The 15430-nt window shown below is 44.8% G+C and overlaps 1 protein-coding gene across 11 annotated transcripts in view; it reads right to left on the reverse strand.

Annotated features, from left to right (window-relative positions):
• JADE1 (jade family PHD finger 1) overlaps positions 1-14910 on the reverse strand; it is a 57765-nt gene extending 42855 nt beyond the window's left edge. Inside the window, exon 1 of one of the 11 annotated variants that reach the window (XM_023636558.2) lies at positions 14581-14910. Coding sequence is in view for 2 of the 11 variants with exons in the window: in XM_023636556.2 (XP_023492324.1) it covers positions 11334-11394 (61 nt within the window). In the remaining 9 variants the exon portion in view is untranslated. Of the gene's footprint in view, positions 1-11333; positions 12093-12494; positions 12800-13077; positions 13287-14163; positions 14557-14580 lie in introns of those variants that run through there. The other 10 variants (XM_070259099.1, XM_023636560.2, XM_070259097.1 and 7 more) reach the window with 10 other exon arrangements.
• Positions 14911-15430: the final 520 nt, after the last annotated feature.

Consider the following 15430-nt stretch of genomic DNA (forward strand, 5'->3'; position numbering starts at 1 on the left):
CAAGAAAAAGGCAGTTCCCACCTCACAGGTGGGTGAGAACTGTGTGGAGGAGAAAGGGGCTGAGAAAGCCCATAGAATACTCCCGAGCTGGAAACAAGAAAACAAATGCTGATTATATCTTCACTCATTCATTCGGACAACTTAAATTTACCTAAATAGAAGAGTTTGGAGAACTTAAGAATCTTTTTGAATCAAAATGCCTTCCTCCCAGCTTCCAAACACAAATCCCAGAGAAAGCGCTTATTTCCACAGCCACTAAATGAAAAATGCAAGCATTGGCCAAAATAGAATGCTGCTCCTAAACACAGAGAAATACTCTCTCAAGCAAAATTATGCAAGTAAAAGAAGAGTAAAAATACTATTTTCCTTCTAATGAATTCCATTTTCATCCACCCTGAAATCTTGAGTACTGAAGGTTGAGAACGCTGTACCGCGCTTCTCCAGGGACTGGCGCAGTGATGGGGGTCAGCGCACAGCAGAAATCCCTCCTCTGCAGCCCTAATGTACTTAAACCTTGACATGAGGCTCATTTATCTCACCCGGGGTTACTGACTCTATCAAAAAATCAAAGTACGTTACTCTCTTTAAGATACACAACACAGTGGTTGTACGCTGCAACATCCGTCCAGTAAAAGCGAGCGCGAGAAGGCAGAGGGCCCTCCCATCATTACCTTTGCTGACTCTTTTAGGGCAATGGCTGATTACTATCTAGATGGTAGTAAGATAAGTAATAATCAGTTTAAAAAGTTACTCGCAGCACTCCAGAGAGAGCAGCAAGATATAGTAGCATAGAGTGCATCCCACAGACAACTGAATACCTAATCTATTAGGAGGGGCTGGAGGAAAACGACTGTCCCTGACCTCATGGAGCTTCTGGTCTGGTCAACTGGAATTCAGCATGGTTAGTGCTCAACAATGGTCAACACAAGGCTCTATTGGAGTCAGGAAAAGATTCTGAGCAGAGCCCTGAAGAACGAAGTGCAGGTAACCAGAAAAAGCAGCACAACATTTTGGGCAAAGCACTGTTAACAGTTAACAACATATATATAACCTAGCATATTACTGTGCGCAGCATCTTCACGTTCGGAATCTTACTACTTGCTCGGTTTCTTTACTAAACATCCCTTCTTACCTTATATCCAATTGCCAAGGCTTGTTGATCCGTAATGTTTGACCCTTTCAAGTCTCCCTGCAGCCCCCCAGGTCTGTCTTCAACTACCTATACCTAGATTGCTTTAAGCATCACCCTCCCATTCTCCATGCCTACTCCTTCCAATTATTACAACAAATCAATCCTCCCTATGAGGTGACCTCATCAAGCTATTCCCTATGCAAATCTCTCCCTCTGTTCCACACTGCAAACAGTGCAGGCAGAAACTCAGGTTTTCTCTCCACGACCCCTCCCAGCTCCACTCAAGCATCTCTCCTAACAAGCCCCCATGGCCAGCTTGCCTCAGCCGGGCCGGGTCTCTGCCCTTGAACACATCCCCTCTCTCCGTTCTCAACTTCCACTAATGCTGCACCTTTGCCCTTTCCTCCCCACCTACCCCAGTCTCACCTCTTCTCTAGAGATCAGCTCAAAGACACTAAGTATCGTGCATGATTCCAGTTAAAAACACTATATTACTACATCCTGTGCCACTCATTTCCACTTTTTTCTTCTTCAGAACTTTTTCACTTTGCTTTTTAATGTACTGTTTTCTTTAATAGTCAATCAACTCCTGCCTTGCACCATCACTTAAATGTTCCATATGTATGTGTCTCTAAAAGCTTATAGTTAAGTTCTGGAGAACAGAGATCCTCTCAAATTAAATATGAAATTAAATTAAAGACATCAGACAAGGGTCTTGAGCAAAACAAGGCCTCACAGGGCAGCTACAAGAGACACTCCCAGAATTCTGGGTCCAGTCCTCAACGTGGCTCATCCTGACATTCTGTCTGGTTTCATCAAAACTGACTCAAAGTGGTGATGCAATTTACAGGAGCCTGGAGTGTCCATTTGCCATGAGAAGCATAACAGGTAGGCAGACAAAAATACTAATTTTGGGGCATTTGGGTCTTGGCCCAAAAAGACTAAGACTGCCTAGGAAGGCTGATTATAATCAGAACACTGCCTGGAAAGAACAAATAAGAGGAGGTCGTTGGCCAAGACCCTGGCTGCATCTGTCAAGTGACAGTCCTTTGGCACCTCCATCTCCACTGCAGGGAGGGACATGCCAAGACAACCAGGCACATGTGGTGACTGCTCAGGGCACCATCTCCTCAGGAAACACAGGCATCTTCCTGCTTGCTGGCCCAAATCCCTGTTTAGACTACATGTAGATTACTGTTCTTCAATCTCTTCTGTAATAGGGATAAAATGTAGTAGATTAGCTAATATATTAATTTAATCAAAATCATATTGAGTTAAATGCCAGAGAGATGGTGAACAAGATATGGAATAGCCCAAGGGGAGACACAGTAAGCAAGTAACTAAACAAGTAGCTTCGGTGCGATAACTACTATAAAGGTTCCCAGGTTACTGTTCATGGATTACAGTGGGACATGGAATATATGTACATGAGACAGTGAGCTTCCTCAAAATCCTGAAATTTAAGTTTCCTTGGACTGAAATTGGGGGAAAAAAATCAGCAGGCACTAAATGAAGAGCAGCCATTAGCTGAGGGAACCCAACCCCCAGGTGGCCCAGGAATGTGCAAGTGAACAAGTTGGGTGAACAAGTTCAGTGACCGGGTGTGGTCCCAGGGAGGCATGACTGGTATGTGATTCTAACTAAGGAAGAATGAGAAATGATCTCGGGGACAAGCATAGAAGGGCTTTTACAAAAGAATAAGATGATTAAGAATTTAAGGGTGTTTATCCAACGCTATGCCTAGGAAAGAGGGACCCATTTGAGGAAAACAAACTGTCCAGTTACTAGAATTACTCTCTGTGGTGGAACAGGAACCATTTATCAGGCCATAAACTCTGCAGCTATAACAAGGATTACACCCTAGTGATTTTAATTATCTTATGGCTCATATGCAGAAAGGCTGGTTTCTCCCTCAAATTATCAATTTTATCCACTATGTTTTCATTCTTATTTATTTCACTCTCACGAAGTTCTAGAAGGTACTCAATTAAAGACCTCTACGTACTTCTCTATACATCAGCTAATGCAATGCTACGTATTAAAATAACCTATTGGATGAACGACTGAGTTCCCGTACATAAACTGTATCCCATGCTCACTCAGCTCTACAGAATCTGAGATGCTTTCACTTTAATATCTAATTGACCTTCACCTAGAGTAACTTCCATCACATTATTTTTAAATTTATTGGTGTCCTTCCATTCTGTCAAAGTTAATAATCTAAGTGGACTGTGTTAAAAAAATGTATTTAGAAAACGTATAAAGTAAAAACATATTTTCAGGCACTGAGTAGTCTTACATAAAAAGTGTTCCTTTCTGCTCCTGTTTGGTAAGGTCACACAATTTGAATATTATTTTTAACACTATGTAATTGATAATTTGATTCCTAAGTTATTAATCATAGACTACCCACCATAAAAGATTTATATTTTCTTTATAGGCCACTTTCTTGTCTTCTATGAAGTATACAATGCCCAAGGTAACAAAGTACCCAAATATAATAATGACCTATACTTCTCAGTAATTTCCTGTCCCTAAATGTGAAGGAAATCCAGCTGATTACCTCAGTTTTTAAAGCAAACATTAATCGCCTAGATAGGAAGTTTTCAAATTGACAACATTATCTAATTTGTATGCTCACAGAACGTCAAAAAGTACTAGTGTGACTATAAATCAAACTCAGATTTCTCACTTTAACCAAAGGGTTATATCTGGTCAAAAAGAAATAGTCATAGATTTGATTTAACTGACAAACTGCTTAGATCTTAAGTGTTAAAGTTTTAACTTTGTCTAAATATTTCAACCCCCAAAAATGGAACTTTTAAAAACGTGTCCTTTATAATGTCATATATCAAAATTTGTTTAAAGAAAATGCTCCCAAGCTATTACAGAGCTTTTGCAAAGATGTCACAATTGAAAACATTCAGCTGAAAAGAGTTTATATTAGCAATACATAACCACCTCTCCCAAAAAAAGAAAAGATTACAAGAACTGACCAGATAATTATAACTGCAATATTTACTCTCCTGAACATTACTAAGAGTCCAAGTGCTGTTAGACATTAGTTCACTGTAAATTTGTTATAAATTATTTTTAAACTCAAACTTTAAAAGTCAATAGAAGTATTTTTCAAGATTTTAAGGAATTCAGAAATTTGACTGGCTCTAAAAGAATCACAAGCAGCTCCCATTTGCCAATTTGTAAATAATCCAATGGCTGCTTACGAGCCCTACAACCAGTTATTTACCCCCTCCCAGGTCTCTGTAGCTGCTAAGGCAGCAACTGAACAGCAGCTATGACAAAACATTCCAATCGTTTGTATTTGGAAGGTATTTTTTCAACTTCCCTTGACATGGGGGTAAATGAATCCACACCCAAACAATAAGGGCAGGCAGTCACCAGGGCCTCCAATCTTGAGCTTCTACCCCTATTTCCATCTAAGAACTGCTTTCTGTTAGATCTAGATGCTCAGAAATGGAGAGATGCCAAAGACATATAAAGAAACACTTATAATAGTAAAGATTTAAAATCCAAAACCTTTCTTCCCTGCTCTTCATCATATACAAAAGACCCTGGGAGCACAACTGCCAGGCCCCATGAAAGCACCAGCCTAAACTGAGCAGCCATTAATACACACTATGTATCTTCCGCCTCCTTCCTGAGATGGGTTATCAGAGGCTTGTCTTGCTTCAAAAGAATACCTAATGAAATGGTGCAGGAGGAAAAATTAGAAAAGGCGATAGGATAATGCTATATATTATCACCCATTCATTATTTACTTCAAAGGCAAAAGTCTTCAATAGCCAACACCAGTAGCAGGTCACTAAAAAACATATGCAATAACAGAAAAAACTAACCCAGACAGGAAAATTTAAGGTTTAAACTACCTTTAAAGAATAAACATTCAACTTCCTATCCATATCAATAGTACTATTTTGGAATAAAAATAAAAACACTACATTCCAGAGATGGCTACCAAATACACCATTTCCTCCATCTATGGCAGGCATGGTTAATAAATTAGGTCGTTCTTTTCCATAAGCCCAGACGTGACTTCAGAATCTTCCTTAACACAGTGCTACTACTCAGAAGGCATATTCTGAAAAGAGATAAAGCCTATTTGTCCTATAGCTTCTCTTCCTCTTTTCACACTTTTTTTTAAACAATTTACCGGGAAAACTAAGTTAAGACCAACCTCTTCAGAATACAGGAAAATAAAGTTTTTTCTAAAGCATTTCACTGAAATCAGAAGTTAGTGTTCTATTCTGCTTTGGGGTCTCTGAACCAAATTCTAATTTATATTATACACACATAGACACACACACACACAGGCAAATCTTCAGGTTCAAACTCTCAAAAAAAAGTTCACTGAAAAAAGACACTTTAGAAAAACCAAACGTTAATCGTTTCTGAATGAAGCCAGGTAAGGGTAAGGATGGGAAAAGAGTCTACAAACCCTTATTCTACTCTTGGAAGAATAGGTCAATAAATGCAAAGTGTCTACAGGGTAATTTTAGAAGATTTTTAAGTGCTCAAACCAGATGTTCTTAGACAGGATATACAAGGCAGCTTCTGCAGAAACCAGACTCAACCAGCTAATGACAATTACACTGCGCACAGATTGAAATGCAGCTGTTTTGAGGAACTTTGTTCCTTGATTATAGCCAGTTGTCAGAAACTATCAGTTACCACTAACAATGTTAAGTCACCAAAAATTTTTAAAGTACTGTTTAAAAAAAAGACTCCCAATATTGTATATGAGACCTAGATGGCACACTTAACAAAAACTGCATTTACACATCATCTGAGTTACGTATGAAAGCAAACATTTCATCGCAATTTTACAAGTCTTGTTATTATGGTCATGGAAACATAAGATGGTCTCAAAACCTAGTAGCAAGGTCTGGAGAATATTCCCCAAGGCTAAAGCTGAAAAGCTTCTCACCCATGGATTGCGTCTATAGGAAATCATCCCAAAAGAAACCCATAAAACCATAATTGCAGGACTAGAGAACATTTCGGAGATAATTTAATCTACCTTTCATAATGTTAAAGACAAGTATATTGAATTCTGGAGAGGTTAAGCAGCATGAGCAAAGATGCAGATTGGTCTAGGGCAAAGCCAGTCGCCAAACCTATGACAAGTTCCCAAAGTGGATGGGCCATCCACCTCCTGCCAGGTGCCTGGACCATGGGCATCCCCCTCCCAGAAGCCTACCGGGGTTTAGAAAAAGGTTATCTGAAAGATTAAGGCCATGCATTATGTTATCAGGAAGCAGACAACTAAAATGTAATCAATGAACAACAGTCTGTTAACTTGGAAATTGAAACATGGTTTCCTGGCAAGCTGATGTGAAGAGAGCTGCAAATACTATTCTGCCTGGTGGAGTATACAAGAGATAGAGGTGGAAAAAGAGTGTGCTAGGGGTTTCCTGAACACTATCACAGGGGTGTGAGTCCTCTGAGCAGCAGGCCTTAACTTCTGATTGGTGTGACACATACACCCTACCTGGAGAGAGGTTATCTCCCTCTGCAAGGAACCTTGGTTCATAATGCACAGCCCCTTACACAGGGCTTCTTGGCCTGGTGCCCTTCAAGGGTGTGACTGCCTAGGTGTGCTTTCCTAGGTGCACAGGGTCTCTTGTCACACATTTATCCTCAAAGGGGATCTAGGAACCAAAGACTTAAGAGTCACAGACTTCAGATTTATCAAACTTCTGACTTCAACTTGCTATTCCAGGTTCCTACCAGAAAGGGAACACAGCCCCAGCAGAAACAATGTGGTGACCAGGTAATGCTGTGTCTCTCTATAAAGCAGGGGTCCACAGTCTGCTTTTGTCCAGCCCCTCAGCTAAGAATGGCTTTTACAGATTTAAATAGTTCCCAACCATTTAAATGGGGGTGAAATCAAAAGAACATTTCATGACACATAAAAATTACACAAAATTCAAATTTCACTGTCCATAAATAGAGTTTTTATTGGAACACAGCCATCTTCATTCATTTCCCTATTGTCCACTGATTGCTTTCACACTTACAACGGCAGAACTGAACAGTTGTAACAGAGACTGTCAGATCCACAAAGCCTAAAATATTTATTATCTGGCCCTTTACAAAAAAGTTTACTGATCCCTGCTATAAATCAACAGACTGGCAGCATGATGTTTATAAACCAGCATTATGTACGTTTAGAGAAATGTGAATCAATTATCAGGCCCTGGACAACTGATAAGTACCTTAAAGCTTCCCAAGTCAAGGATCAGAGGCACACTTACTCCAGTGCTTAACCAGACCAGGCAAAAATCAAACAGGGAATAAGAAGGGGGAGGACGTGCTCTAAGCACCTTAAATAAAGGCCATGTCTAGAAACCTGTGAATATTTCTCAAAGAAAAACCCCCGAGGCTCCTACTTGGGGCCAGTGTACACTAAGTTATAAAAACTTCTAACAAGCTTCTTATCTGATTTTCAAGACAATAACCAATTAGCAGAAAAAACGACTGTTCTAGACAGGCATTTTAACTACAATACACGGTTAATAGCGATGTAAAAGGATCAGAGAGAAATCATAAAAAGAAGTCACCAGAAATTAAACCCTAAACTAGAATCCAAGGACGCACTTAAAGGTGCCCATGGGATCCCTTAAAAGACACGCAATTTCAGGGCAGCCTGCTCTTTCTGGGGGAGAGATTCCACAGGTTTTAGATCTCAAAAGTGTCCCTGACTTGTAAAAGTTACACAACACCAGGACTCAGCCTACATATATTAAGTACATCATTATATTTCAACACGGAAATAACTGATGCTTATAAAGATGACTATGAGTAATCAACAAAAATCTTAAATCATGTTCAGTGTACTTTGTGCTAAACAAAACCAAACTATGCAGCTCAAAGTCTGGTAACTTGTCAACCTTGCCAATTCCTGCTCCTCACCCTGGTGTAAGGAGTAAAGAAAAAAGATGCTCATTTTATGGTTCAGTCTGGACCCTCAACACTGAAATTTTCTGTTAAAACAACTTCTTAGAAACTGTCGCGAATCTTCAAATTGATAAAATCTCCTGTGCAAAGACTAAATGATCAATATTAAGAAATATCTTAGGGGCCGGCCTGGTGGCTCAGCAGTTAAGAGCGCACATTTCGGTTGGGCAGCCCGGGGTTCGCAGGTTCGGATCCCGGGTGCAGACATGGCACTGCTTGGCAAGCCATGCTGTGGTAGGCGTCCCACATATAAAGTAGAGGAAGATGGGCATGGATGTTAGCTCAGGGCCAGTCTTCCTCATCAAAAAGAGGAGGATTGGCAGCAGATGTTAGCTCGGGGCTAATCTTCCTCAAAAGAAAAAAAAGAAAAGAAATACATTATCGTCAATTGTTAAGTGCTTTCAAAACAAGAGGATACTGTAGTCCAATTCCTCCAACAAATAAGCCCAAAAGAATCTATAAAGTTTTAAAAATGAACTCATACCAACTGTCCTCAATCACCTTATTATGTCTTGACTCTACCTGAAGAACCAAAAGCCAAAACTAAGTATTAGACAGGTTTTCGACTAATCCTAAATTCAGTCCTTGAACATCTGTTAAGTGCACATCATAGACCACTGTTCTAGAGTTAATAAAGGATTCGAAACGGCAATACACAGTCCCTTCCCCAGCGACTAAGCTTCCCATTCCACATCTCCCAGTCTTTATGTTCGTAGCTTTCAGGTGGGGAAAGACATCCTTAGCAATCACTCAAGGTCTTGGCTAGAAAAGGCCACAATAACATGACCAGTCCCGATCAACATCCTCATAAGACTAGATTTTCTCTGTGTTCTATGACACTGGACCCTAGCTAAACTTACAGACTAGATGCCACTTCCACTCCAAGGTAAAAAGGCCCTCTGGGGCCACTCTTGCCTCTATTAGGAATGCAGAGTAACTTATTCCATTAGAGCCCACCAACTGAGAAAACATCAAAATAAATACCCTCACCATCACAGACCAATATTTTTATAGGAAGACACCAGGCAAATGACAAGAGACTCTTTCAATTAAGTCTCAACTTTCTGAAATATTATATACTACAAATAATAAACACATTAATTACCCAAATTTAAAATACATGATCACATAAAGTGCTACAAGATCTTGAAAACGGAGAAAACAGACTGAATACTAAAATGTTCAAGGAAACAGCTTACTGTCTCAGGAATTAAAACACTTCCCCAATTAAGGCTCCTAGCAGGCTTCTGACACCATCTAAGAAAGTAACAACTCCAAGCAAAGCCACCCTTTATTAAAATTAAAAAGAAAAAGGTATTGTTGAAGACAGTGTCGATATTCTAACTTTTGGCTTGGACAGGGAGGGGAGGAAAGAAGTTTAACTCTGGTATAACTCCCACTGTTTGAACAATCAAGACAAATTTTTAATGCCGATCCAAATTAAAAAGCAACATGTATTGGCTAAGATGTCGTATTTTCTCCAGAGGAGATATATTTTATTAACCTTGTGGGAAAACTGGGTTTATAATGCAAATTCTAACACGCCACTAACTGTAATGGTGTAAAAGGTGGCCCATAATACTAAATGAGGGAAGATCTTCACCAATAGAAGTAAGAAAGCAATCGAACCATGAGACCTACAAATGGCCTCCTCACTCCTGACAAATCCTAAAGATACAGGCCATGATCAGGGTTCGATGTCCTGATATTTGCTGTTGCCACCACCTCCGTACCAAAACACAAACAGCAGATAATTCTTTTTCCAACAACTCTGTGGATAAATACATCAGGCAATTTCTTTCAAGCATTTTTCAAACAGATAATCTCTGAACCTAAGACTTCAAATTACAATAAACCGCTATTATCATTTCCAACTTTTTTAAAATCCAGTCATCATTAATTCCAAAGACTTGCCTGCTCAATGTCAGAGGTTCTGTCAAAAGTTAATACAGATTAAAATCTCCTTACAGGAAATAATCAGAAGCAATAAATGATCTTCGACTGGACAGTGCTTTACACAAAGCTGCTGTTATATTTTGGGACCAAATGAGGAAATCTGAACACATCCAAGTAATGAGATTAGAACTTATGAAACTAGTTGACGGGGGAAAAAACTCCTTACAGAACTGTATATACAGTAATGATCTCATTGTGACTAAAACACACACATCCGCATAGACAATTATCTGGAAAGTGATCCAATGGTGATGTCTGGGTGGTAGGAATGTGTTATATTTGCTCCTCTGTATTTTCTAATTTTCAACACTGTACATGTAAAGCCACTTCCGTGATAAGACTTTAAGCCACTAAGGCCTCCTTGAAGTCAAAAATCAGTATTTATGAAGTGCCTACCATAGGTGAGACACATGGAGGTCTGCTTTTATTCTCACCAAGTCTTCTAAGTGTTTTTTACTTAATACTTCTCCCCAAGCCTCTGGGCTAAGCAACAGTTGTTTCTAAAATATAACATTTCCTTGAACTCCAAAGAGTCTTTTCTCTCTGGTCTCACTCTCAGTCACACTATTTTTCCATTGTTTTCCCTTTCTATTTACTCTTTCAACCTTGGGTAACAAATAAGACTAAAACACTCATTTATAGGCTGAAAACCTGTCAAGCAACGGAGGAAGAGTTAACAAGGTGGGGGGGGGGGGTTCTTTTAGATGAACATAAATCTACCTTCGTCAAAGTTAAAATCTCTGTGGCAACCCATCCAACTTTTCTTACTAGAAAGCAGCCTATGATCTTTAGACAGAATCAGGTTCAAGTTCCACTAAATGTCAAGCAACTCCCTTTATCTCTGGCTAGTATAAGGATGAAGGCAGATATGGAGAAACATAACACTTAACTAGCTGAAGACTATCTGTCCTAGATGTTGAAATGAAAATGCCAGATCATACACAGATATAAAAATACACAAACTTAAGGAAGAAAGCAAAATACCAAACAATGAGAAAGTCATCTCATTTAAAAGTGACATTAAATAAGACTGAAATATTTGGGATAAAAGGGTAATAAAAATTCTGGGTTGCAGGCATTTGCTAGAAAGCGTCACCCACAGAACATCCTATGAACCTCTCCAACATTCGTTGCACAGTCTAATAAGCCAAATTACAGTATCGAAAGTGTTAAGTCAAAGTAAGCAGAGTTACATGGAACGCTTCTTTTCTCCACCTAGAAGTGATTAAATCTTGATTAGCTGTTATTTGATCAAAATGAAACTTACCATAGTAATAATCTCTAACCATTGGTGGATCACTATCTAAAACAGCTTTCAGGGAAATCATTTCTCTGTGTCTTAAACTAGTTCATTAGCTTTGAAAGATATCAGCCTTGAGCTACAAGTAACTAGAGAGCTAGCCTCTCGCAGGGGGGTTTCTAAAAAGGAAAAATAGTTCACCGAAGAAAAACCTTTGGGAAAGAAGCCCCTCAGCATTCCCATTAATGGAAACCTCAGATTCTCTCCCACTTTCCTAAAAATGTAGCTGCCTTAAGTCATTCAAGTGCAGCTATCACCTTAAAAAAGAAAAAAAAATGTAAATCCCTCTTGGCCGGGGTAAACACAGGGCGACGGGCCCTGGGCCCCGCCGAGGCGAGGTGGGGCGCCTGCCTCCACGTTACTAGAAAGCCAGCCCAAGCTGCTTTTAAACGGTCCCCGGGTAACGACGCATTCCTAACGGGTTTCGAAGGCACGTTTAAATCGCCCGCTTTTTTGTCTGCTCGCTGCATTCACCGGGCGCCGGGGCTGCGGCCGCCCCCGCGCGCCCGGAGGGGGAGCCGGGGTGGGAAACCGGGGCCGGGGGAGCCCGGTGAGGAGAGCCGGGCGGAGGCCCCTGGGGTGGGGATGGGGGGAGAGCCGGTCAGACTGGGGCTGAGAGCTGGGGACCCAGGAGGGGGGAGCCGGGGCTGGGGGAGCTGGCCGCCGCCCCGCAACGGGGACCGCACCTCACGGCGCCCGCCCGCCCGCCTGGCCGCCGGGGTGTGCGCAGGGCCGCGGCTCCGGCGGCGCCGCCCCCTCCCGCCCTCCCTCCTCCCTCCGGGTCCTCCTCCTCCTCCCGCGGCGACAGAAACAACAGCGCGGGAGGAGGGGAAAGTAACTCCCGGCACCTCCGCCGGAATTAGCCCCGGTGCAGTGATGACACCTTCTTGCGGCGCAACCAAGCCCCGCTCCCTCCGCCGCGGCGTCCCCGCCGCCGCCCTCTCCATTTGAAAGTGGCCACCCCCCGCCGCCGCCGCCGCCGCCGCCGCTCCTCCCGCCCCGCCGCCGCCCGCTGCACCAATCCGCTCGGCCCCAGTTGCAAATCAAACGCTCCCTCGCGTCCAGAAGCCACTTGCGCCGCTGGAAACGGCCGCGCCGCCCCCTCCCCGAGTCCCTCCCGGGCGGCACCTCCGGGCTCGGGCGGGCACGCCGGCTAGAAACGGTTGAGAGGGGAGCAGCGGCGAGCGGCCCCGAGCGGCGCGGCTCCCGCTCCCGCTCCCGTTCCCGCCCCCAGACAGTTCTGGAAACTGTGTATCACCTCTGTCACAGGAAGCCATCCGGCGAGGAAGGCTGCGCGGAACCAACAAACAAACGCCTGCGGCCGCCCGCCGGAATCGGCGCGGGGACGGCGACGGGCTGCGGGCCGTTCCCTGGGCGGGGGCGCGGCGGCCGACCCCAGCCCCGCGGGCTTTGTGCGGGGCTCCCGCGGCGCGGGCGCGGCGGGCCGGGCGTCCCCGCCCCCAAGGCCCCCCACCCCGGGCCCCGGGAGCGCCACCGGGACCGTTAGGTAACGCGCCGGCCGCGGCCGGGAAAGCGGCGCCGTGGCCGCCGCCCGCCCCCGTTTCCACATGGAGCCGCCTCTCCTACAACGCCAGAGGCGGGCTACAAAAGTTGGCCCTGGGGCCACCCAGCACCTGCCCACGTGCCGCGGAGGCGCGCTCCCGGCTCCCCCCCGGCCCCTTCCCCCCGCCGCCCTCGGCCGCCAGGTCACCTATTACCGGTGGGAGGGGAGAGAGGCTGCTATTTAAACGCCCGCGGAAGTTGAGGCACCCCCACTGGCGGGTGCGGTGCACCTGCCTCCCGCCGCCGCGCTCCGCCACTTTGAGCAGCAGCCGCGTCCTCGGCCCCGCCTCCTGCCCGCAGGCGGGCGGGGGGGAGCGGGAAGGAGGTGGAAGGGATCGAATTTCTCCAGCAAATGGGACCGTTCCGACAGGATTCGGTTCCCCGGTCAACATTCCACATTCCATCCCTCTCCCGCATTTGCAAGCCAGCGCCAACAACCCGGAAAGCCTGCTGGCTACTGAACAACAGCCCCCAACTCACAAACACACACACTCACAGGCACAAGACACGTGCACTGAAGGTCTTTGCAACTTGCAGTCCGGGGTACACGCTGCACGTTCATTTAAGGCAGCAAAGACCAAAGCGACCCCACCCCCACAATTTGCAGATGGTGCCAAAGGTTGCAATTTGCAATCCGTTTTAAGTTTATGGTTAATCGGTACTTTACTCTACCAATGCAACTCCTTCCTAATTTCACTGATGAAGGGCTTTACACTTTACAGGCAGTCTCGCTATAAGTAAAGGGTCTGATCACTGGAACCCCGATTTGGAAGAATCTAATTGCCAAGCTGTCCCTCCACCCCCTGCTCACTGCCCTTGAATTGATGCAATGAATATTTTGGACATGTGGTGACGCGGTGAGAAGAGCCGGGGCTGCAGCCACCCTACACAGATGTACCTATACACACACACCTATGTTTGGACAAATATAGTCGTCCTCCCCCACCACCATGGTCACACACACTCTGGATTCATATATGTTCTCGGACCTGCGTTCTGCCATTGCCATCTGTCTACCAAGTTGCTACTATGCTTTCCACTTTCATGCAGCCTAATGCACTTTGGCTTTTTTAAAAATTCTATAAACTAAAGCCAACTGAACTGGGCTTCTGCTCCTGAACGCGTTTAATTGATGATTCACCTGAAAACCGCATGTTCTTTGCAAATCCGAAAGAAGAAAAAGCTCTAAGTCTTCAGCCCCCCAAAATTGAAAAATAATCATAATAAAACTTACTGATCCAACATAGATCAATTCTCAGGATCCAAAAATCATCCTCTCCTCCTCCTCCTCTGGCCCCCGCCCCGGCAATGCCCAAGTTACTGGTGGGATAGTAACGCGGCGCTCGGCGGCTGCCTGCCCTCCCTCCTCGCTACATATCGAGAACCCAATCTTTTGGCGCCATATTAATGACGTACTATATTATTTCCACTAGGCAGCGACCTTCGGCATTAAATTTCTCCCGAGAACTCCCGAGCAAAGCAACAAAACCATCAAATATGGCTGAGCCTCTCGGCTCGTCCTGCAGCCGCCGCCGCCGCCGCCACCGTCGCCGCCGCGGGATCGGGACGCGCACACGGACCCACGCGCGAACACGCGCGGACACACGCGCGGCGCGCCCCCCCGCGCGCCCCCCGCGGCCCGCGCGCGTACCTGCTGCGGAGGGGTTCGGCCGCGGCGTTGGGCTCCTCGGCGCTCGCTCCGCGCCGCATGAGTTCGGGCCTCGGCGGGCGGGCTGACGGGCGGGGAGCCGGGCGGGCCCCTGTTCTCGCCGGCGCGCACACACCCAGCCCTCGCGCAGGGAGGCACTCTCGGCCGGGCGTTTGGCTTGTTATGGAGGAAGGACTGTGTGAATCAAACTCATTTCTGGGTCACTGCTGCCACAGGGGGGAGCACTTTAATCCCTTGCCAAAACGAGAGGGTGGGGACAGAAGGGTGGGGGGAGCGCGCGGGGAGTCCGCGGCGCTGGGGGCTCGGTCCCTTGTTAACTCTTGGCGGCCCTCGCTGCAGCCGGCTCGACCTGCGTCCGTGGGGGCTTGCAAGAGCGGCCCTGTTACAGCTTTCAAAACCTCTTCCTTTACCCCCCTTGTGAGCCTAGGAATTCTTGAGGTGTCTCCAAGCAGGGAGGTGGGCTTTTAAAGCATCCCCTTCAAACTCTCCGGGTTCCAACTTTTGACGTCATTGCACCTGGAAATGGATTCTGAACTAATGGAAAATTAGTTTAAAATTATGTAGATAAAAATGCGGCTATTAAGGCGTGTACTTTGGGTGAAAGGTTTTATTTTTAGGCTGAATGACAAAATAAATAGTTCTTTTGTAGTAACAGTTTTAAGGAGTTGTGAATTAGAATGACGTTTTTAAATAGAGAATCCAATTTTGGAGCTGGAACACATTTTTACCTAAGTTTGTATCGAACTGATAATTGCACATGAGCATTAATTCATTAGAAAACAGTGATTATTTATAAATTGTCATCACTTACATGTACACATTATTACAGAAC

The sequence above is a fragment of the Equus caballus genome, chromosome 2 (genome assembly GCF_041296265.1).
Source record: "Equus caballus isolate H_3958 breed thoroughbred chromosome 2, TB-T2T, whole genome shotgun sequence".
Lineage (NCBI taxonomy): Eukaryota > Metazoa > Chordata > Mammalia > Perissodactyla > Equidae > Equus > Equus caballus.